This window comes from Pteropus vampyrus, unplaced genomic scaffold (genome assembly GCF_000151845.1).
Source record: "Pteropus vampyrus isolate Shadow unplaced genomic scaffold, Pvam_2.0 Scaffold70, whole genome shotgun sequence".
NCBI lineage: Eukaryota > Metazoa > Chordata > Mammalia > Chiroptera > Pteropodidae > Pteropus > Pteropus vampyrus.
Window position 1 is genome coordinate 6,997,769 of NW_011888851.1, and position 24,492 is coordinate 7,022,260.

The following is a 24,492-nucleotide window of genomic DNA, read 5'->3' on the forward strand; positions in this document are numbered from 1 at the left end:
CAAAAGAAGTGTTCCATTTTTTTCTCCTGTCTCTCATCCCTTGATCTGGAACCTGTTTCTGTCTCCAGGATTTGATGGATCACAGTGTATTCATAGCGGACTTGAGAGACGAAGGGAGAGTCTGACAGTGAAAGGGGACGCGGTCCTGAGATGAGCGTGGGACTAGTAATTCCCTCTTCCCTGAATCCAAGATACTTTTAAGCCAACGATTTCATGAAACGCTTACTGTTTTAAAAAGCTCAAGTCTGGAATTAAATAATGGTGTCAGTTGTGTAAGTTTGTGAATTATTAAAACCACTGAACTGTAAACTTGAGCTGTAGGAGTCTCACATATACTGTACTTAACACCAAATGCTCAACTATCCTATTCCTATTCCTATGGCACACTGTCACATTGCTTCAGGAGATTTCCCTAAGAGCAGCTGTTTGCGAATATTGCACTTAATTTAAATCCAGGTGATTTGATGTTTTCTGGAAGAAAATGTACATTAATATGCATCTTTACACCTTCAGATAATGAAGTGGGAGGTGGTAGGAGGGGCTAGACAGCAGTTTACATTAAATTCTTTCATGTTTTCCTTTTAGGTGTAGAGGAGCAGATTTAAAGGAAAGTATCATCTGGGCTGAAAATAGTGACCAGCGTCCCTAAAACAGACCGAAGATGTTAACTCCTGAATGCTTTACCTGAGTGAAATGTGGCCACTGTTACCTTAGAACTTCTTTTTGGTGAGATCCTAAGAGATAGACGGCAACTTTGGCTCAGACACTGGATCTAATTTATTTTATTCTTGCTGGTCTTTCAGGGTCCTAAGTGGACCCTCTCAATCTTCACTCAGGTGAACTGCTTCCGCCGATCCAATTAGATCACATGTCATATCTTCCTTCCGCTTCCAGTGTTCCTACCTTAACACACTTTAGCTTTATAAACTATGATTCTGTTGTCCTTCTTAAAACAAAACAAAACAAAACAAAACAAAACAAAAAACAACAACAACCCTGCAACAAGAGCATCCTGTGTTTTCATCTACTGAGTAAGCCTCACAATCCCCCACAGGCCTGGGAACACAGTGAATCACATCCTCAAAGGAGGTTTATCACAACCAAGATTTGCCGAAACACAAACCTCTGCAGTAGTGCTTACAGGACTCCAAAGTAATGTTAAAGCCACAGTTTGATGAGGGATTTGGAAGCATTTCTAGATGCTTTGAAGGCTGGGCAGTTAAGATGAAATCGGGTATATGGCTCCCTAGGCGTAAGACGGCAAATGCCTCATTCACACATCCTCATGTCTTAAAGTGCAACAGAACAAGTAAGTTAGACTTTGGATAAACAGGTGTGTAAGATGTCCATGTTATAGAGTGTTACACACAATTGACCACTCAGCTCATATGGGACCTATGGTCAAGTGTGGAGTAGTGGGATGGATTACACGGGACTTACTGTACTTCCACAGGCCACTAGTGTTCAACACGGCCGACTCACGGGCCTCTTCCCTTCCCAGAGTCGTGCCATGTCCTTGCTGCTTACAGGACTCAGGGAAAACGCCACCACTAACAATGGTGAATTCGATTTTGAGAGACTTGAGAGAGAAAGAGATTTAAATTCTCTTTTCTTCTGGGTCACTAATTGTGCCAAGTGCTCAATAACCAGAGGCCTGCCATGCTGGGCAAGTCAGGTGGACAGAGATCTGGTCTGATTAAGGCCACGAGCAATGTGGGGGAAGGGCTTGGGAACAGTCACGTTAACCAGGTAAACGCATCTGCTACCGAGTTAAGAGCATTACAGTTATTTACAACGCACGGTCCCAGTCCTTTGTGTAATCTTCAGTTGGCAAAACTGTTCATTTTAAAATTTGGTAATACGCACAGATTTTTTTTTTTTAATTTAAATAAAAACTTGAAAAAACTTGAATAAAGGAACTGGTGGCTTCATCTAGGTATTATTATCCTTTCTATGGCACACAGAATATGGTCCCAGTTTTTACAAAATATTGCAAGAAGAGTCACAGCAAAGAAAGTGCCAAGAATGTGGAAGCGGCTCTTCATCATGGGTGAGACGAACTTTGCGATGGTGGACACACACACCAAGATGACGGTCATGAAGGCCAGGATCACGTTGATGCACTTCCCCAGAAGCACTTTGGCATTCACTGTGTCTGTCTGCAGAGCTTGCTGCTCTTGCTGGTGGAGCTCCAGCTTGGAAATGCGCGTCTGGCAGGATTCCAAAGCTTCCTGTGGGCAAAAGGAAGAGGGAGATCAAATGCTGTGAGATCACGGGTAGAATGTGCGCACCTGCCCGGATGTGCATGGAAGCCCGCCCTGGCTCAGAATGCCTGATGCCGAGGCAGCTTCACAAAGCCAACCTGACAGTGATGACAACAATGATGGACTAAGAAGTTAAACAGAAATCCTGGGGCCCATTTTATCCCGTTATTCATGGGTAGAATGAACATGTGTACACAATCATAAAATACCATAGATGAGAAATTATGGTTATGTATTTTGACTCTACCTACATATAAAATAAAGTACATGAAATATTGGCATCTGTTGGCGCCATGAGGGACAAACCTGAGGAAGGGTGTGGTTCTATTTTGGGACAATTGTCTATCTCCAGCCATGGAGTAGGTGGTATCTCCAACTGTGAGTCCTTATCTCACTGCTCAGAGTCTGTGTGCACCCATTCACAGGCTGGCTGGAGAATGAAGGGAGAAGGGTGGAGGCAGGACTGACTGCAGGGCCACTCTGCTTGTGCCTGCTCTTTGAATGCTACGTAACTCAGGACACTATCCAAGGCTACGCATTCTCTCTAGGTCTTGTTCTTTCCAAGATTTCAATGACTAAGACACAGACGACTCCAAGTATACACCCAGCTGTCTCTTCTGAGATTGATTCACATATCTGCATGTGTCCTTGACATCTCCACTAGAGCTTCTTTAAAGCGTCTCAAATGTAACATGTCCAAATGTGGATTCATGTACTGCACCTTCTCCCGCACCTGCCATCAACCCTGCTCCCCTTCCGGTGTTCCTTTTCTCTGCTCTCTTCCTCAAACCAGAAGCCTTGGAGGCATTCCTTGACACCCCTGTCTTCAATTCCACCACCCAGCCCCATCGATGCAACATCCGGTATCTACCTCAACTGGTCCATTTCTCTTCCCTCCCACAATCACCTAAGTCACCAGGATCTCTTGCCCACAACAACTTTACACTAATTTCTCTACATGCCCTCTTGATCCTAAACCCCATGAATCTACTTTCCACACAGCAGCCCAAGTGACCTTTGAAAGATGCATATCCGATGTCATTCATTTTTGCGAAACCCTTTAAATCTTTAACATGGCTCAGGCCTAGCCACTCTCTTCTGCCTCATTTCATGTGTTCTGGCCATATTGGCTTTTTATGGTTCTAAAAAGAGCATATTCGGGGCCTCTGCATATGCAGTGTACTGTGTCTGAAATGTCTATCTTCTCACTCCTTCCCCTTTTCATCTGTGGATCATGAGGCTTGAGAAAAACCTTTGGTCTCTAGGGAGAAAAGGACCTAAGAAGAGGCAGTACAATGAGCTCTTTTTAGGTCACCGGCTTATTATCTAACTCATTCACCAATATGCGTTTGCTCAATTAAAATAGAGTCATCTTTTCAGGTTTTAAACAGCATAATGGCTCCACCATGATTTGCTTTTCTTCTGCTGCATATTCTCATTGGGCTGAAGAACGGGGTTCACTGTTACTATAGTAACTTTCATTACACAGGCTACCAAGAAAAAAGGTAAAACTTCTTCAGGTCTTCACATTCTAAAAAGTGCTGGCTTTCTACAATGATGGGCAAGTGCCCCCGAGATCGTGCATTCTCTGCAAACACTTGGGCCCAAAGTTTCTTCCATTTTAGACATGGCATGGAAAAAGTGACAGAACAAGACAAAAGATCAACATTTTAGGCAAATTCATTCATCTTTGATTAGGTAGATGAATTACATATATAACTAGACTAATCCTAGAACCTGCCTTAGAATTGCTGTCAAATTTTTTTATCAAAAGAAAAATCCGAGAAAATTAAACAATGAATTGTAAGGAATTTTAGTCATGGCACCCTCTAGGAGAAACTCAGCTCCACAATCTTTAGCACTTCCTTGGGTCCAGTATTTGACTTATTGGGGAAAGGGGATCAGGACAGGGGACAGGATTTTAATTGGGAATTCAGGGTTAAAAAAAAAAAATCCTGAAAACTCATTTGCTGAAAACAATAAACTCTTGCATCCTTTCATGCATACTAGCCCGTCTGCTTGTATAGAACCCTGCCTATGAGAGAAGAAGAGACAAGAAATAAGGACAAAGTGGAGCAGGCCCAATTACTAAAAGTCCTGAGAAACATAGCTACTCCCCAACATAAGAAGAATGGCCAGAATTTATTTTTTGCCTGCTTATGTGTCAAGCAAAGATTTAAGAATTTAACCTTATTATCTCATTTAATCCTCTCCACAGCCCTTGGAGGTAGCTCACTAATATTTCCGTTTTATAGATGAGGAAACTGAGACACAGAGAGCTGACTTGTCCAGGGTCACACAGTAAATAAGAGAGCCAGGCTTCTAACTATCATCACATGAAGGACCCTCCAGTCATATAGATGTCCTCTTAGCACATCTTAACTAGAGGTGACACCCAAAAATGTTGAAGTCTTCGGAGTTTTTAGGCTCCTGATGTGAAGTCCCTCCCTTTATCTTATCTGTTCATCCCTAAAGTATGTTTCCTTTTTAAAAAAGGAAGAAAAATATTAACCCAAACTATCCCCTAAGAAAACGGTATATTTAGACATAATCCAGTGGTATCTCAGGCATGCTCTAAAACAGAATGCTCTAATAAAACTGACTGCATTGCTTACCTGGCAACACTTAATTTAAATTTAAATGGGTTCAAAATTTTAAAGCCAGTAGGTGGTGAAGCTATCCCCTCAACCAGAGCAGGAGAAGACATCCTTAAGTGTCTTCTGCACCACAGTCATCAGGCAAGTATTTCCTACCAGCTCGGTCTGATGCCTTGGCTCCCAGAATTGTCAAAGTACATATGTGGGATTAGCACAGGCTCAGCCCTTGACACAGTGGAACAAAACATGGGCAGTTGGAACTCCAGTTCACACGTTGTGGTAGAAATCTCTCTTCATGTTTCAGTTTTCTCCCTTATGAAGTGGGGCTGGAGAAAATAATTGCTGGCTACAAAGAACATTTGTAAAAATGAAGCTGAGCATTAGTCAAAGTGCATATATATATATATTTTAAAGGGTAATCAGTGGGAATGTAAACTGATGCAGTCAGTAACTATGGAAAATGGTATGGCAGTTCCTTAAAAAATTAAAATTATATGATGTAGCTATTCTACTTCTGGGTATATACCTAAAGGAAATGAAATTAGTATCTACAGAAGAGATACCTGTACCCCTATGTTTACAATAGCCAAGACATGGAAACAACCTAAGCATCTCCTGATGGATAAATAAAGAAAATATGGTATCTATCTACAATGGAATACTATACAGCCAGGAGAAGGAAGGAAATCCTGCTGTTTCCAACAACATGGACAGACCTTGAGGGCATTATGTTAAGTGAAGTAAGTCAGACAAAGAAAGACAAGTACTGTATGATTTCATTTATATGTGCGATCTGAAAAAACTGAACTCACAGAAATAGGAAACAGATTGGTAGTTGCCAGAGGTGGTAGTGGGAAGCAAAATGGGTGAAGGTGGTCAAGGGGTATAATCTTCCAATTATAAAGATGAAGTTTGTCTTATGTTTTAAAATTCTGAGTAATTTGTGTTGTGCTGGGGAGAACAGGGTATAGATGATGGGCTTAACAAATACATATTTGTTAACTAATTTAGGCATAAAGTAAACAATATGGCTTCTTCAGATGAGCTAATGGGGTTAATAAAGTGGAAAAGAAATATTTGCTCCATGCGCCAGAAATCTTTCAGGGCTCAGGAGTAAAGCACCTGGTCTGTTAAATGAATTAATGGCTGGGAGGAGCACGTATGTCTAATGACGAGAGAAAAGGCACCTGGATATCCCGTGAGCGCTCGTAGGCCTGGTAGGCCACCTTCTCCTCGATGCTGGCCAGCTCCTGTTTCAGATTGGCTGTCTCATGCTGATGCAGGTCCGTCAGGTCATGGAGCTGGTCTTCCAGTCGCTCGTACCTTTGTAAAGAGATGAGCATGACATTCCAAAGGTGTCCTACAGCACATTCTGGAATGACATCCTTTATATCTCACTACCACCAGCGCCCCTAGTCTTGTTTTGATCTCCTGGCAGACTGGGTTTCCAAAAGAAAAGTCCACCTGTAGGGAACACACTTTTTGAATAACACTAAATTCCAGTTTCAGAAAAGACCAGTCTCTGCAGTCCTAACTCTGTCCTCACCGCTGAGGTTTCCTGCAAAGCAAATCTGGCTTTTCCACCACATCAGATCAGCATCTTGGCTGGCTACGGTGACGACAAGACAGACCTCGTCACTGATGCATTCACCAAGGCTGGTCGGGATACAGAGCTGTCTTGGAAACTGTTGAAGGTGAGGACCTCCTGGCATTCTGGTGCTTCTCCCTCCTTTGACCCTACAGTGCCTACCGGTTCACAGGCTCAGCTCTCATACGCCAGAGCGTCTATAAGGATTACTGCACTGGAGGACAGTTCCATCCATTATTTCTCAGTGCACACACGGATTCTGAATACATGTTTTAGCTCTTGGAACTTAAGTGCCAATAACAAATTAAACTCATTATAAATTATAGATAGGGTATCAAGTGGCATTTCCAAAAGTCCAAATCTAAAGTAACAGGCACAAAGATTCCCATTCCCAGCCCTTATCCTCTGAGAAGAGGGATTTGTCTTATATTTATATAAACTTATAATATTTATTTTGAAATAGGAAGTACTATTTGGCGAAGATGCATTAGCCTAAAATGACTTCAATCAATGCCAGTTTTAGATGCTTATAAGGGGTACTTGATAAGAATCATTTTTAAAAAATGAGACAAAAAAAAAAAACAAAACAAAACCCAATACAGATTGAATTTCATTCTCACAGGTGTCAATGTTGGTGTCATAAACAAGCATTTTAAGATCTCTTAAAGTAAGGAATATAGCCAGTGGCTAAATCACTAAGATCACAAATATTACTATATGACAAATGAGAACAAAAACTTTCCTTAATTTATGTAAATGGATATTTGTGACTTGGGATAAAATTTGGATCCAAAGAGTACTGTATCTCAAACTGTTCAGATAGAATTAAGGTTAATATTCTCTGGAAAAGTTGTGACTCAAAAATAATTATCGTGTAATGAAGAAACCAAAGTCAAGTATGTATGTGGAAAGTTTAAAAACATGTTTTATAAAATATGATCTGAAAAAAGCCACATTCCTAAATTAATACAAATGTAAAACTATGTATCAGATATAAAACAACACGTAAATCTTACAATATGTGATAAGTATTCACTTTTTTATCTACATTTTTATAAGTAACATATTCATTTTGACCAAAAAACGTATTGAGAAAATGGTGGGAAATCGCATCATATTTGGGCATACATTCTTTTTATTAATAAACTATAAGCACGTAAAAGACAGCTTACAAAGCAGCTGACCCAAAATTAGCTAATATAATCCATAAGATTTAAATTTATATTTTAATCTTAAAATTTCTTTTGAACACTTCATTTAGGGTGAAAAGTTTAATGAGCAAAATACAGTACATAAAAAATATATGCTATATAAAGACTTTAAGATTGGTGTATCAAATAAAATTGACCTTGCTGGACAATGAATTAGTTTTTCACTTGATAGTTATTATGGAGGAAAATCATATGCATATCTATGAACTAGTTAATGAAACTTCCCAAGGGAAGTCACTGAATCAGCAGCTTAATATCACAGACTAACTATGTAGTGATATTTTAACAAACCCCAAAATATAATGTCTTTTTCTAAAGTGTCAAGTTGTAAGTCACAAATTATAAAACTTAGAATTATGAAGGATAGAAAGAACTATTGATACCTAAATGCCTTTTGACCCATATTCCTCTTTATGAAAAACACAACCATCAGCATAACACTTTCGAGCATTCTCACTGAGGTCAGTAACTCATGCTTCCAAAAGAATTTTAAGAGAATTGTCTGAAATACCTGTATCTCTCCTCTTGCAGGGTCTGAGAAATAAAACCATATTCTTTCTTAAACTGCACCTTCAGCGCCTCGATGTCCTCGGCCAGCTGTGCCTGGGTATCCTTGATCTCCCTCAGTTCCTCCAGGATCACGGTGAGCTTCCCCTGGCTGTCCAGCATGCCAGCTCCACTGGCCCCAAACGACTGGTTGCCATTACTTTCGGCAGAGCCCGAAGTGCCACTCGAACACTCATCATCACTGCCATACTTGGGTTTGTTCACAATGGTCGCACTACCCCCATAGGCCCTGGCACTCGCCTCGGGCCTAAACTCCTCCAAGGAATTTTTTAAGTGAGCGATGTTGTCTGCACTGCCAAATTTATTCCGGATCAAGTTGGCAAACTCTCTGGACTTATTGAAGACAAACACCGGTGGAGTAAGGGAGACCCCTGGCATGCCTGATTTGCCGCTCTCTAGGCTGTGGGGAGCAGTTCGAGACTTGGCTTGGGCATCTTTCAGAGAGTGCTGGATGTCCTTCAGGTTGTCCTTGGAAATGTCCTTTGAGCTTTTGGAGGCTCCGTTCTGTTCGATCTCTCTGAGCTTTCTGTGATACTGTTCTAACTTCTTCTGTAGCTGGGCAATGGAGTGAGCTGATTTCTGATTCTTCTTCTCAAAGACCTGTTTGATACGGCCAGCCTGCTGCTTGTCCGCGCTGCTGACTAGTTTCAGATATTCTGCAACATTCCCGTCGCGGGATGTTTGCTCGATTTTTATCTGCTCTGTTACTTTTAGAATTTTTTGTTTCAGGCTGTCCGCATTGAGTTTGACCTTGTGGAAGTCCAGGATGCCATCTGGTACATCAAAGTTGAGGTTGGTGTCTGACCCCCCTCGGCGGATGTTCAGGGGCAGGCTTAGGGTATTCATGTCATGACGTTCTACCTGAAAGAGACAGAGGAGAAAAGGCACTTTAAGATTTTTAGTCAAAGAGATAATGACCAATGATAGACTCTGTGTGCACACAAGAGACATACTTTAAGTCTCAAATTTTAAAAAAACTCCCTACTATCCTCTCAAGGTGAACACAGGACAGTCTAACTCCTTCATGTATCCATGTCTACTGTGAGATTTCAGATCTCCCAGGGTATCCAATTTCCTGTCTGATTAGATAGTAACTGCTAGTTGCCAAGGTAGAAGTGCATAATCGAATTAGGTTATCAGTCGGTCCTGATTTCCCAGAGTGCTCAGGTAACTGGGATGCCTTCCATGCCCCAATTACAGTGAACTTCACCACTGTGGGAAATGTATCCAATTCAAAACTCATCATTTAATAGAAGGAGAATGAAAAAAAGAAAAGAAAGTTCTAGCGGGTACACTCATCAACACAAGAAATAATTTTCTTAATGGAATCATTAAACAGATGTGGTGGAATAACATGGTACAAGATTAAATTTAATAGTTGAGTAATACAACAATAGTATTTAGATGTGGAAACAAACCACCGTAAACCATAACCAAAGTGATTTTTCAAATCAGTAATTATACTAAGGACATGTGAAACAGCTTTCTCACTCAAGGGCCACTGGGGGAAAAGAGCTGTAGAGCATCACTGAGCATCTCGGCGCAGGGGCTGGGGCAGCAGCACTAGTCTGTGCTCCGAAAGGGAAGGCAAATGCAGCCTGTGTGCAGGCACTGTGGGTGTTCATAGGGTGGTCTTGTTTGATCCTCACTACCACACCAGACAAAGACTGTGTTCAATCCACAGAACAGGTAGAAACCGAGACTTAAAGGAGTCAGGATTTGAATCAAATCACCCTAAGTCAAGTCCTTTTTGCTCTCGGGACACCCTACTAATAGTTTCCCCAGAAGACTAAAAACGGGTCTTTGTAGAGTTTGAATACAACCTCTAAACAAAAATTCATACAATCTAAAATGAAGCATCTTACTTGTCAAGTTAACAATGCTTTGATTAGAGTAATGCCTTGATATAGAATCTCAATAGAATTCTAATGGGAGATAGGACAATATTCAGCACATTAACTTTTCTTTCCAGGGGACAGTAGCTGACAGAGCAAAAAATTAATAAGATAATAACTTAACAGACCTCATACTGCCTAAGTGACCCAGACTTGAAACTGGATCATTTCCAAAAATGAGTATTATTAACACTTTGCCATATGAAAAATCCTACCCAGTGCTTTTTCCCAGAGAAGGGAGCCCAAGGACACAGTGGGACACAATCCCAGCTTGGTGGGTCAAGCTCCCTTCGCAACTTACAAAAATTTGTTAACATTATTTCTTGGCCCCTCCCTTCCCACACACAGTTTTTCCATGAATGAGAGACACTAGTTGTTAATCTAGCAGAAGAGCATCACATAGGAAAGGCTGGAAGGAAATAAATGCCAAATCACTATGAGACTAGAAAACATGATGTATGAAAAAAGGATAAAGGAATTGTGACTTCATCTGGTTAAGAGGGAAAGATAGGTGTAGGGACTAAAGAAGGCATATAATAATCATCATCTTCAGGTCCTACACAGATGACCACAGAAAGCTCAAGGAAGCTATGTATCTACAGCTCACGAGTGGACTCAAAAAGGAATGGGCGCAAATTACAGTAACATAGAAAGCACTAAAACCTAGGAAATCATTATTTTGGGCAGACGAAGTAACAGTATGATCATGAGGCTAGAAAGTTGATTTCACTGGAGATATCTAATCTAATCATGCTCCTCTACTTCTCAGAAACCTTCTTTGGCTCCCTAATGCCTCTCAATTAAATAATACAACCTGGTCACTGTAAGGTCCTATCTTACCTTTTAGGCCTCACCTTGCGCCTAATGGATACCAGTCATCTTAAATGATCCATACAACCCAAAGTTCCCAGAATGTATGTGATGTCTAATATTCACAACGCAGGCTGCCGCCCATCGACCTCTGCTAATCGAATTCCTACATATGCTTTAAGGTTCATTTCAAATGCTACTTCTTCCATGAATTTTTTCTGGTCCCATTGCAAAGCTGCCTTTCCTTTCTGTGATCCTCCATGCTCCTTCTGTGGCACCTCCCTACTCCTCATTTATCACTTATGCATGGGGTTTAACCACCACAGCGCGGGCTCCTTCAGAAAGAGATGGTGCCATACCTCTAGCCAACCTGCCCTAGCACTCTTTTATTCACAGGAGGCTGTCAATTAATGTTTGCTGAGCCAAAGTGACATCATTCTTCATCATTCAGGAGAGTTTACTCTGAAGTCACTTAAGATACATTTTAATAGCATCAAAAAATAACCTTGGACGATCTGCCCATAGAGGCCTGACGATTCCAGGTGGAGATGTTTTTCCCAATACCTAGGTAATAAATCATATACATCATTTCAAATTGATTCAACTAAGTGGAGATTTTCTGAGTATCACTGTGCAACAACTTACACAAACACAAATAAGGACTTTTAAAATTTAATTGAAATATACTTTATATTCAGAAAAGAGCACATTTAATAAGTATAAAATGATAAATTTTCACAAACTGAACGCATTGTGTAACTAGAAGCCAGTTAAAAAAACAGAACAGAAACTCCCCTCATGCCCCCTTTAATCACAACTACATCATCCCTGCTTCCGGGATAACCACAAACCTGACTTCTAACAACATACGTTAGTTTTGACTATCCTGTATTCATCTCGTCTTTTTTTACCCTACATTGGGAGATTCATAAGAACTTATTCTTACCCTCTTGGAGCTCATGTAAGATCAGATTAAGTTATAAAAAAAACCCCAAACAACCTGCTTGGTAGTCTCTATTGAGAAGTCCACCACCAGATTTGAAGATACAGAATGTTTTATACCTTACCTTATCAACCACAGCAGCAAGTCATCACCTGTTCTTCCTCCTTTAATTCTCAATCCCACTGCAGCTGGCCACCCATCTCTGGTGTCTTAACACAATGACCTCGCTCCCTTACAGACTGCTGGGCCAGGAGAGCCTCGTATACACAGGAATGTTTACGCACAGAGGGTTAGCTGACTTTTGGTTCACTTTAAAGTTGTGACAATGCTTGGCATGTCCTCAGGAGTCCAGGTCCTGAGAGTCCAGGTCAGAGGAAAGCTACAGCATTTAAAGCTCAAATCAATCACTCTAACTGCTCAGCAGCAAATCTCAGTTTAATGAGGGTGAAAAGTTGGACCTATTGCTGGGCCACACCTTTCAGCCTTTCAGAGCCCTAGCTCTGCGGGATAACTAAGAGCCAGCTAACACATCATCACTAGATGCCTACACACTCCCTGAACACAAACTGAAATTTCACATACGTGCTGGGAAGAAAGCCATGAGAGTCCTCCGTTCTCCCTTTAATCTAGACTCGACACTGAGGTCAACTGTACAGAGCAGCTTTTTCAGGGCTGGGACACAGGGAGGAGGACAAAGGTTCATGGATCCCTGAGTCAGCATGCATGTGGACTCTGTGGATCAGGAGACATGTGCTCCAGTTTTGACACTGACATTTACCAGCCACAGTGTTCTTACAAATCAAATAATACCTGAGGATTTAGATTTCCTAATCTATGGACTAAAGGAGATAGAACCAGACAACTCAGAGCTGACGCTGTGAAATTCCACGAAATGTAATCCAATTCCAAGAACTTTGCCTGTACTGTGGGATAGTATCATAGAACAGTCAAGACCCTGGGCTCTGCAGACAGACTACTTTGGTTTCCATCCTGGCACCACTCTTATGAGCTGTGTGGCCTTGGAAAAACGACTTAGCTTCTCTGTGTCTTAGTTTCCTCTTCTATAAAATGAAGATAAGGTTCTTCAAAGAGTTGTTGTGAGGAATAAGTAAGATAATTCATGCAAAGTGCTTAAAGACTTTCCGGCACAGAGAAAGTTTCAATAAAGATTTGCTATTGTTATCATTCCGATTCATTTAAAAATGTATCTATATGTAAAAACCGAAAGGAAAACAAGTGTCAAAGTGTTAACAATGGTTATCTTTGTACTGTGGGCTATGAGGAATCATCCTTTTTATTACGCTTTTGTATATTCCAATCTTTTAAAAATAATGAACACAAATTTTGGTTTTGGCAGAAAAGGTGCTATTTTTTAAAACGACTGCTAGCCTCTCAGTTCCTCAGAATTGTTTGCTTATTAATACCTTATATGAAAGGCAGACCACCAGCACCCCAGTGAAAAGCCATTCCTGATAATGTTTTCCTTCCGCAGCAGAAACATTTCCACCATCACCTCAATGTTCTAGAACAAAGGCTAAGGAAAAGCCTAAGGCCTGGACAGACGTCAAAAACTGACACTGAGTCATCTCTGCAACAATCCAAGCCGCCAGCACAACGCAAGTGAGCTCAGCTCACTCACTGAGATGCCAGGCACAATACAATCATTACCAGTGCTGTTCGAACACACTGTTCAGGCTTCCAAGGAGAGCTGTCCCCTGTGACATTTCAAATTTACCCCCCAAAGTTCCAAGGGAAAATGAACAAAAGGGAAATGAGGGGCTCCTGGGAACCCTTGAAGGGTGTGGAATGAGGCAGGAGTCCCTGAGGTTCTGAAGGCCACTTGAGTAGTCAGGATGTGCAGAGGCACAGAGATCGGAACGAGGGGGAGAGATGACTGCCTACTCAGTCCCGAGACCGGATACAGTTAACCTTTGCTTAAAGAAAAGCTGCTTGAGCTCAGTCATATAAGGCAAGGGTCAGGTCTTTCAAACTGGCTGGTTTCACAGACAGGCCCACAATGGAGGTGCATGTTCGGTATCCAGAGACTTTCACTGATCTTTGTGGCCTAGGTGTCCAAGTCAACACTGCTAACATTCTGTACTCGTACTCATATTAGCTGGAATCCAACTTCAGATCTAGAGTTAAGGCTGTTCCCGTGTTGTGCCAGTCAGAATGTGCTAGGCTTTGCTGTGGTAACAAACAGTGTCAAAATATCAGTGGCTGTGCTCGCTTCGGCAGCACATATACTAAAATTGGAACGACACCGAGAAGATTAGCATGGCCCCTGCGCAAGGATGACACACAAATTTGTGAAGTGTTCCATATTTTTTTTTATTAAGGCATGTAAAGAATTTGTTTCTGAAAGGAAAATTTATCCCAAACTTAAAAAAAACCACAAAATAAAATGATGATAACTTTTCTTTATAATTATAATGCTAGAGTTTTTTCTAATAAGCCTACTTGACCTTCATCTGAAACTCCTGGAAGTATAATTGTGGTGACAATCTATTTGACTAACAATCCACTACTGACAAAAGTACAGCGTTTACAGCTCTGTAACATTAACCCGTAGAAATTGATAAGGTGTTGTTCCTGCATAGCCTTAAAGAAACATTAACTCTAAAGGTGTTATTTTTTTATCCCTGTAGAATGTTAGTCAGTTCTGCATCTAAGTAATTTTTCATTTATTGTGAGAACACTCAGAGAACCAATTTTTTGTATTCTTTACCAGTTCCCTCATTAATGACTTAAATAAAACTTTTATATGTTCATGAAAAAAAAAATCAGTGGCTAAAAAAAAAAGTTTTTTTCTTGCTCAGGCTAACAAATCTGTTGCTAGTCAGCTGAGCGACCCAGGCTGTAATGGAGCCTCTGCCGTCCGGAATGTTGCCGGTGGTATTGGCAGGGGCAGGGAACTTGATGAATAGTCCACTGGCTCTCAAGACCTCCGCCAGAAGAGACACCAGTGACTTCTTCCACTCACCACACTGGTTCTATCTAATTGCAAGGGAAGTTCAGGACAGGGAAGTACAACCCTGCCACACATCCAGGAGGAAAGGTACCTTAGTAACATGCACAGTATTTTATTTGTTTAAAACTTGGGGACAGGTCCTACTATTATTACTACTTTACAAATGAGAAAACTAGGCATAGAGTTCAGTAAATTGCCTAGGGGGACACAGCTAGTAAATGGCAGAGCCAGGACTGAAATCCACTCAGTGTCTCCAGAGCCTGCTTGCCTAACGACTGAGCATTTTTATTATGAGCCAGGCATAACGATTTTTTAAAATGTATTCATATATTCTCTATACCAACCCCATTTTATGAGAAAAGCAAGGCTTGTAAAGAATATATATGTTTCTCGAGGTCCATGGATAATAAATAGCTTTGCTGGGGCTCAACTCAAATACATAAAATATGCAAGACTTTCAAAGATCTGTACAAGCTCAGCCACCATCCATGTGGGAATCCATTATATAGTGTCCCTAACGTGGTTATTCAGACTTGTATGGAAGCTTTGGGGTTAGTTTAGACTACTCTGTCAGAAAATTCTCCCTCAGACGGAACTTGAAATCACCTTCCATGTAACTTCCTGCCCAGGGCCCTGGTGTTGGTGCCTGGAGCCACACCAATCCCAGGTTTGATACAGCCTTTAAAATCCATTTGTCTTCACCCATGCTCCAAAATGTAAACAGTGACTTAGGCAAAATAATTTTATGAGGATAAAAAAGCTTACTGCTTTTTATCAAAATTATGGCCAAGCGTTTACAATCACTGAAAGAAAAAAGAAAATGAAAGAGAAGAATCAGAAAAGTAAGATAAGGGACCTATGGAGAAGAAGCAAGGGCCTAACAAGTGAGGGGTTGATTATCTGGACACTAGGGAAAAGGCACTCAGCACATAAATGTGGGTTTACCTGAAGAGAAGGGAAGACACCCTCCACTGTGCGGGGTGACAGAACTGGGAGAAAGCGGTGCTGCTCAGCAGGGCCCTGACCCGTACCTCTGTAGTCTTCCAAAAGAACTTTATCACTTCCCGCTTGTAATATATACAATACTACTAAGTCATTTTCCTTCTTGTTATGTTGAGGTCACTTGACACACACTTGCAAAATGTCTCCCAAGTCAGTGAGCACTGAAGGCTGGGAAGCTAACCAAACCACAGATCCTAGCATGGAACACTTGATTTTGTTGCTAACTGAGCTAACCGATACTGGAAAAAGAAACCAAATGCTTGATAAGCATCCTTATTGTGACATATAATACAGTCATGTGGATACCGAAACAGAATATGCAATACTCATATTTTAGAAGAAAGCTACTTCCCCTACTTCATGCTAGAAGTGAAAAAAATCTTAAAGGTCATCACATAGTATCCAAAAAGATATTAGTAAAATGTATTAGTAAAATGTTCTAATTTGTTTAGACAAAGAACACTTCCTTTTGTAGTTCAAGTCTGACAATGGTACACGGTGAACTTGAAATAAATTCACAGTGTACCGAATGGGAATTGAGTCACTACTTTTACCATAAAGGTTTTATTTTCCTCTATCCTTCCTTTAGCATCTCTGACAAAAGAAAATATGTAGCATCAAAAGTTCTGTTTATTGACTGCAGGTGAAGTAAATCTCACTATTCTGGAATCAAGGATCATTTGGAATGGGGGCTGGAGTACAGTATCTTTGATAGTCCAGTCTTTTATCCACAGACAGGGCTGTATAAAAGGGATTAGGCAGAGTGTTAAAGGTTCTTGAAAACAAATTCTTCAAACACCTTTAAGCACTTACACTTAATGCTGTAATTAAAAATAATTATCTTCTCACTAAGCCTTTACCAGACAACAGTAGTAACCTACTTTGAGTTATATGCATTAGAAAATAAATATTTCTTCAAAATAGCTTATAAGTCACACTTTCAATTAATACAAACTAACTCCTTACGAAATCAGTCTGGCCTGGTAAAGAATCACTGCATACTGTATAATTTACACAAGTATTAAATTAAAAGGGGGAAAAAAAGTCAGATTAAAAAAGACTGTGCCTTGAAGGGTAGAAGGGGAAGGCTGTGATAATGAAAATAAAGCAATTTATAATGAGTAGCAATTGCAGGTAAAGAACAGCCACCAGTCTCCAGGAGAGAGAACTGTAGAGGGATTCAAAGCAACACCCAAAGAGGGTTATTTCTAAGAAGAAGAGTCTCTGGGGACCCCATGTACCTCGAAAATAGGCACTTTTGGGAAAGCGAAGTGAGCACCTATCACCTGCCCTCACCTCTGCAGCCCTGGGTCCGAAGAACTCAGCCTTTTTGCAAGAAGGTCTCAGTTCCTTCTTGTGGGTAGATGGTGAGTTCTGAAGAGAGAGAAGCAGGAAGCCCCAACTTTAGGACTAAATACAGAATAAACATCACTGAGGAGTTCCTACACTCAGAAGAAACTGAGGAAAGGGGTAAGTGAGAACCCCTGGCCACTAAACTAACAACTCTTTTGGGGGGACGAGTCTGGAATCTTTCCCACCCATGCCTATTATTCCCATCAGTTCCTTGCAGGGTCTGTCAGTAAAACCCTCCCAGGAAAAGGACCTGAGCACTCGGCTTGAGAGCTAAAGGATAGGTGGGAATACCACATTCTCCTCCAAGAGAACCACTCCCAGGAACTGAGGGAGTAGAGGCATCTCGAAAGGAGGAAGAAGAATGAGTCTCCAAGGCCCTCAGGCAGTGAGCAGAGAACCAACCAGGGCCTGCGAGGCAGCTGAAGGTGGAAGAGGAAGGTCTGCCTCTATCCCAGGAATGGGGCCCCAGCCTTCTCTTTTTCCTACAGCACCTATTCATCACATCCCTTAACCCCAAAACACGGAGGGTGGTCATTCTTGGGAGGGACATGTGCTTAAATTTCTGAACAGCTACAAACGCAGCACAGTCCTACAGTCTTTCAGCATCTGCAATCTGAAGGAGCTCTTTGAGGAGTTCTTAGGGCCCTCTTAGGCACACATGACAATTAACAACTTCATGTCAGGAGCACTGTCCTGCAACAGAAATTAAGACTTTCAGAGCTGGAAGAATCCTTAGAGATCTTACTTGACCTACTTCTGGTTTTTAAAAGCAGCTTGAATACGAACCCAAATAACTTCATTTTGATCCATGCTGTTCATTTTAGGTGCTCTACACGAAAGCGAAAGTAATTTGTCTACTAATGTACAGCTTCTTGGAATAATAAAGTGAATATGATAGTGGTGTCTATCAGATAACAATAATTATGTTTCCTTCTTTACCTTGGATACTAGGAAGTTCAGAACCAAACTTAGAGTAACTGTTAGATCTGGTGCTTAGTCTCTTTGCTTCCCCTGCTTTTTTCTTTTTCTTTTTTTTTTTTTTGATTTTTGGACATTAAAGCTATTCTCTTTTCCATGTGTTTTACCCTAACCTGACTCTTAGTGAAAAAATGTAGGTGAACTTGAATCTACAGATGCTATGTATGTCATCATGCCTGGAGATGAACACTATACTCTCACTCCCATATGTAATAAGGGTAATGTGATCAAACATATCCAGCTCATCAACTGGCACAGCTGCTTCTTTCCCCCATTTCTAGGGGACCCAGAAAAAGCCACACTAAGGGTTACAAACAGGCTTGTGTTCTTTGAAAAGGTGCTATATAACACCTTGCCAGGAAACAGCATTTGGCACTCAGGTCCTAAAGTACATTCCCACAGCAAACCTAAGCCTCATAATGAAGTTGTTCTCTGCAGGTCAGGGTTTTTGGTATTCTAACAAATGCTGGGGAGGGGTAGGGAAAACATATGTACCAGATGATTTTATAGAATTTTGTTGTAAATAGATCAGAACACTATTAGCCATGACATAGGGCTTAGAAATAGTTTTGAGGAAGTAGAAGGAAAACTGATCTATATTATTTTCTTTTCCTTTTGCAATATGGTTATTATTTTAATAATAAATTTCTGAGAAATTTTATTTTTTCTAATGCAAGCCAGCAGTGTTGTCACCAAATAGCAATTAGAAATAAAAAGCTGCTTTTAGTTCTACCAAAATAATAAACAGCATTACATTAAAGAAAAAAAATTAATGTCCATGAAAAGTACATTCATTCAACATTTTAGTATTTATTTCTAGTAAGTAAAAACAACCTTACTTTGAAGTTGCGTTGGATCTTCAAATGAGGACAATCAATATACAAACTCTGACGTTCTTCGGTCAAATAAAATGATCTTTTCAAAAGACGAATCAGTTCATGTCCTGTTTCTTCTGAAAACCTTTAAAGTTCCCTAAAGTATGAGATCCTCAGCAAAGAATTTAAAACTCTCCTGATCAGGGTTCTATCTTAGCTATGTTTCAATAGACCTATCCATAATGATATTTTGAGCACGTCTATGTAAAAGTCACTAGAGTGAGGTTGGAGCTTTATAGATACTCTCATTAAATCCCCACAGTTCCACAAAGAAGATGTCATTAGCTATGCTCTATAGGCTTGGAAGTGGGGAGGCATCAAGTAAGTTGTGGTTATAACTAATAAGACAAAGAACCAAGATTTGTAGCAAGGTCTAAGATTTTAACCTTCATCTTATTCCATTAGTCCGATAAGCAAGCTGCCCTGAATACTTCATGTGCTTTCCTACTTCCGTGTGTTAAACACCTGCTGGTTCCTCATCTTAGCACGGCCTTCCATGCCTCCATCTCAATTTACTTTTCAAGTACAGATTCAAACACTGTCTCTACCATAAAGCCTCCTCCATTCCCACACTCAGCTAAGAACTGATTACTTCTTTTGTGCTTGCCCTAAAATCTGCCTTTACCCCCCCTTACAAGGCTTATTCTGCTAGGTATAGTAAGTATTTGCGTAAAATTTGTTTCCTCACTATCTGGAAGCTTTGAGAGGAGGGAATGTCTAATAAACCACCTGTGTCCTGCCCCACATTCCTTCCTCAACAGGCCCATAGTATCTGCTGCATGAGTCAATCATTGACTAACGGCCCACTGGGACAGCCAGTTGTCCCTCATGTTTACATTCTCTCAGCTGCTTGCAAAGAGACAGAGAACCTGCAGCTGAGGCTGTCCTGGATTACTTTCACGACTGACTGGACTGTGGATTGTTACCAATCTGATTCACGCAAGAGATCGAATATTCAGGAAAAGGATGTATCTCAAGGGTTTGTATTGTTCTAAGCAAAATATAGGTGACCAATTACCAAAGGGTAAATATTAAGATCTACTCTGTACAGAATATACAGGTGTACTCCCTTCCTCCCTAAGTGACATTTTCCCTGCGGTTACCATCATAACTGTTGCAGGGAACTCAGGCACCTGCTCCTTCTAAAACACCCATGTTTAAACTCAATCCATTATTTGTGATGTTGTAAGAAAGCAGTCATTAAATTAAAAACTTTTGAAAATAATTTAATGCACCAGCAAGATTATCAAGTATGGTTCCTTGTCCCTTGGAAAATCACAACTCAGTAGAACGTGAACACAAAAACAAAGGACTCCTTTTATCCTCCAAAGTCTAAGAAGTCAATGACTTGTTTAAAGGGCAAAAGCAGGTCTCAAGAAAACGTTCCGGGAGAGGACAGGATGTTGGCAAGATATTTAAAATTTATTTAAAAAAGAGAAACTACCAGTCATTAAGGACTTATTAAGCATCATGTGATTTTCTACATGCTTGGCATATTTTATTTTTCCTTTCAAGAATCTGAGATTAAAATAATTATTCCCATTTTATAGATGGAAAAAGTAGGTGACTGGTCTGAAGTCATTAAGCAAGGAGGTAGCAGAGCTGTGGTTCCAGCTGGCTCCAGATCTGGGCTCTATTAATACCCTTACCTTTTATTGAGTGCCACTGCATATGCCCGGCCCTTCAGCAGACACAAACATGTTTCCCATAATCCTTACCACCCCTGAAACGTGGTTTACCTTAAATCATTGTGTTACCATTAAATATTACAAAGTGAAAAATATGTATGGTGGAGAAACCCGGAAAGCAAATACTAAACAGACAAATTTGTACAGTTCTTGGTGCCACAAGGCAATTACTGAAGATGTTTCCAATTTGACATTAATAAGAGAAGAAAATAGCTTAAATCCCAAGATATTCTGCATAATAAAAAATGTGGGTTGCTTCTGCTTTAACCACTAATAATGATTCTTCTTGATGCCAGTGAAACATTCCAGCTTGAACATGAACTCCTTCTTCTGGCTAAGGCCCTAGCAATAATATAATCATCAGAGGCTCTGCTACCAATACGCAGGTTAGAGGAGGCTTCCTTCACTTCCTTCCTTATCCTATAGCCACAGAAGTTTAAAAGCACCAAAGGTTTGTATGTTAGAGAGAGAATAGTACTAGGAACATACTGTTTTGTAATCTGGGAGAAAGGAAAGTACAAAGAAATGAACTGAATTACAGATTGTGATTCTGAAGGTAAACACTGTACAACGGCCCTTCTTAGAACCTAGTCTATATTTGGGTTGACTACATTTCCTAACAGAGGAAACAGCCTTCCAGGGCCCACTCACAGCACTTGCAGCAACCAACCAGCTCAGATTTGTAGAAAAGTCCTGATTCCAAAGCCATGTGTCCTACAGCAGAGGTTAACTATACATAGTGGTAGCACAAGTTAGTGTTTAAAAGCATAGATTCTGAGCTACTATGTAGGTTCAAATTCCAGCTCTGCCATGTTAATTGTATTACCTTGGGCAAATTACTCTCTCTATGCCTCAGTTTCCTCACCTGTGAAGTGAGTGAGGCTAGCAGTATCTATTTCACAGGGTGATTGTGAGGATTAAACGAATTAATAATTGTGAAGTGCTTGGAACAGGGCCTCATACACAGTGAGTGCTTAAGTGCAGGCTATCATTTATTAAATACGACATACTGCAAATAGATGGGAATTTCAAAAAATCCAGAGCCAAGAACAATGATGCTGTGGTCGCCATGATGAAATTCTTCGGGTAGAAGCTGATCAACTGCCTCCCTGCTCTGCCCCATGGAATCTGCTTGATTATTCATATGTATTATGTAACAGAGAGGTAGGAGAAAAGACAAGCAGGGTCTCAAAATGCATACCAGAAGGTCCCTTAAGGATCAAATTTCAATGAGTCTGAACAGTAAATACTAATATTTAAAATATTTTTTACTCTTTAGTTATAGTTGGCATACAATATTATATTAGTTTTAGTTGTACAGCATAGTGATTATCGACATCTATATAACTCACAAAGTGATCACCCCAATTAATCTAGTGCGCCTCTGATACCGCACATAGTTATTACAATATTATTGACTATATTTCTTATGCTATACTTTATAGCTCCATGTCTATTTTGTAACTACCATTTGTACTTCTTAATCCCTTCTCCCCTTTTCACCGACCTCTCCCAACCCCTGTCCCATCTGGTGACCCTCAAAATGTTCTCTGTATCTGAGTTTGTTTTTGTTTTGTTTTGTTCTTTATAGATTCCACATATATGTGCAATCATACAGCATTTATCTTCCTCTATCTGATTTACTCCACTCAGCACAACATCCTCTAGGTCCATCAAGGCAATATCTTTTTCTATCCCCTTCCTTTTAGTCTGTGTGTATTTTTTAATCTGAAGTGAGTCTCTTGTAGGCAGCCTATATAAAGGTCTTGTCTTCTTATCCATTCAGCCGCCCTATCTTTTGATTAGAGCGTTAAGTTCTTTTTCATTTGAAGTACTTGTTGATAGATATGCAGTTATTGCTGTTATTTAGATTTTTGATACATATATTTTTCTTCTTCTTAAAGAAGGCCCTCCAACCTTTCCTGTAATACTGGCTTGGTGGTGATGAAATCCTTTAGCATATTTTTATCTTGGAAGCTCTTTACAAGTCTTTTGATTCTAAATTATAGCTTTGCTGGGTAAAGTAATCTTGGTTGTAAGTCCTGCGTTTTCATCACTTTGAATATTTTGTGCCAACTCCTTCTGGTCTGAAAAGTTTCTTTTGAGAAATCGCTGGCAGTCTTATGGGAGCTCCCTTGTAGTTAACTAATTGCTTTTCTCTTGCTGCTTTTAAGATTCTCTCTTTGAATTTAACCCTTGGCATTTTAATTGTGATGTGTCTTGGTGTGGGCCTCTTTGGGTTTATCTTATTTGGGACCCTCTGAACTTCCTGGGGTTTTATATCTATTTCCTTCACCAGGTTAGGGAAGTTTTCCATTATTATTTCTTCAAATAGGTTTTCAATTCCTTGCTCTCTCTCTTCTCCTTCTGGCACTCCTATGATGCAAATGTTGTTATACTTGATGTTGTCCCAGAGGCTTCTTAAATTATCTTCATTTTTTTTGGATTCATTTTTCTTGTTGCCGTTCTGATTGGGTGTCCTCTGCTACCCCATCTTCTATGTCACTGATTCAATCCTCCATTTCATCCACTCTGTTGATTTCCTATAATGTACTCTTCATCTCAGATACTGTATTCTTCATTTCTGAATGGCTCCCTATTATGATTGTCATCTCCATTTTCATTTCCTATCTCTTTATTAAAGTTATCACTGAGTTCATCTACTCTTCCCCTAAGTTCCTTGAGCATCTTTATATCCAGTGTTTTAAACTCAGATGGTATATTGCTTGTCTCCATTTTGATGAATTCTTTTTCTAGAGCTTTGTTCTTTTCTTTCATGTGGGACATGCTTCTTTGTCTCTCTATCTTAGCTGACTCCTTTGTAGGGCTCCTAAGTCTCCTGGTCTTAGTAGATTGGCTTTATGTAGTAGGTGTGCTGTGGGGCCCTTTGGCATAGATCCGTGAGGGGTCCAGCTGCAGGCCAAGTTCAGCCGCTGCCTGTGTACCTCTGGGACCACCTGGTAAGAGTCATCAAGCAATTCACAGATGGCTGCTTCCCATGCTGGGCTTACAGGTGCCTGCCTTGAGGGGCCCAGTCAGAAACCGATTCCTGCTGCCACTGGTGTGGGGCTTAGGGCTGCTCATCAAGAGGTACTGAGGCCAGATGCTGCTTCTTTGGGCTTTGTGACCCTTAGAGAGATTCTAGGAAAGTTTACAGAAGAAGCCAGGACAGCCCATTTGTGTGGAATAAATCACTGGAAGCGGCTTGGGTGGGCCCATAAGTTGGAAGAGGTGGAGTCTCAGGGAATCCCCCAGGCAGAGCTACCTGTATTATCCAGGTCGATGGTGACTCAGACATAACAGTGCCTACGTCTGCAGGCTGGGAGCGGGGAGTGCTCAACAAAAGAACAATGGCTTCTGTCTGTATTTCTGTCCAGGAGAAAGCTGTCCCTCCAGCCCTCGCCCTGAAGCCCGACAACTCAGCGCCTCCCTGTATGTCCTTGGTGCTCCACAAGCAGCTGTTCCAGAAATGGAGCTCAGAATGAATAAGTCTGTCAGCAAGTAATTCCGGGCCAGGCCCTTTAAGAAGGTCTCTGACTTCCACAGTCCCCCCGTCTTACTCAGCTGCAAACTTCTCTTCCCGGCACCTGAAATCCTGGGCTGGGGAGTGCAGTGTGACCAGGACCCCTCACTCCTCAGGTGCAGCCAAGATAGCCTCCTGATTCTCGATCACCACACGTGGTTGTGAGATCGGGCCATTTTGCGTCTCCACCCCTCCTAACATTTGAAACGACCTGTTATTTTTGTCCC

General features: G+C 40.8%; 1 protein-coding gene and 1 non-coding gene across 4 annotated transcripts in view; one reads left to right on the plus strand and one right to left on the minus strand.

Moving 5' to 3' along the window:
• Positions 1 to 759: 759 nt before the first annotated feature.
• The window catches only part of TMCC3 (transmembrane and coiled-coil domain family 3), a 238,759-nt gene continuing 215,026 nt past the window's right edge, over positions 760 to 24,492 (minus strand). For all 3 annotated transcript variants that reach the window (XM_011361788.2, XM_023531570.1, XM_023531571.1), the window contains exons 2-4: positions 8,172 to 9,088; positions 6,049 to 6,184; positions 760 to 2,231 (exon numbers count right to left, since the gene is read on the minus strand). In XM_011361788.2, the coding sequence (XP_011360090.1) occupies positions 1,929 to 2,231; positions 6,049 to 6,184; positions 8,172 to 9,073 (1,341 nt within the window). In that variant the 5' untranslated portion in view covers positions 9,074 to 9,088 and the 3' untranslated portion in view covers positions 760 to 1,928. The remainder of the gene's footprint in view (positions 2,232 to 6,048; positions 6,185 to 8,171; positions 9,089 to 24,492) is intronic.
• On the plus strand, positions 14,098 to 14,204 carry LOC111740931. The gene has a single exon (XR_002780812.1). It is a non-coding gene; the product is annotated as a U6 spliceosomal RNA (small nuclear RNA).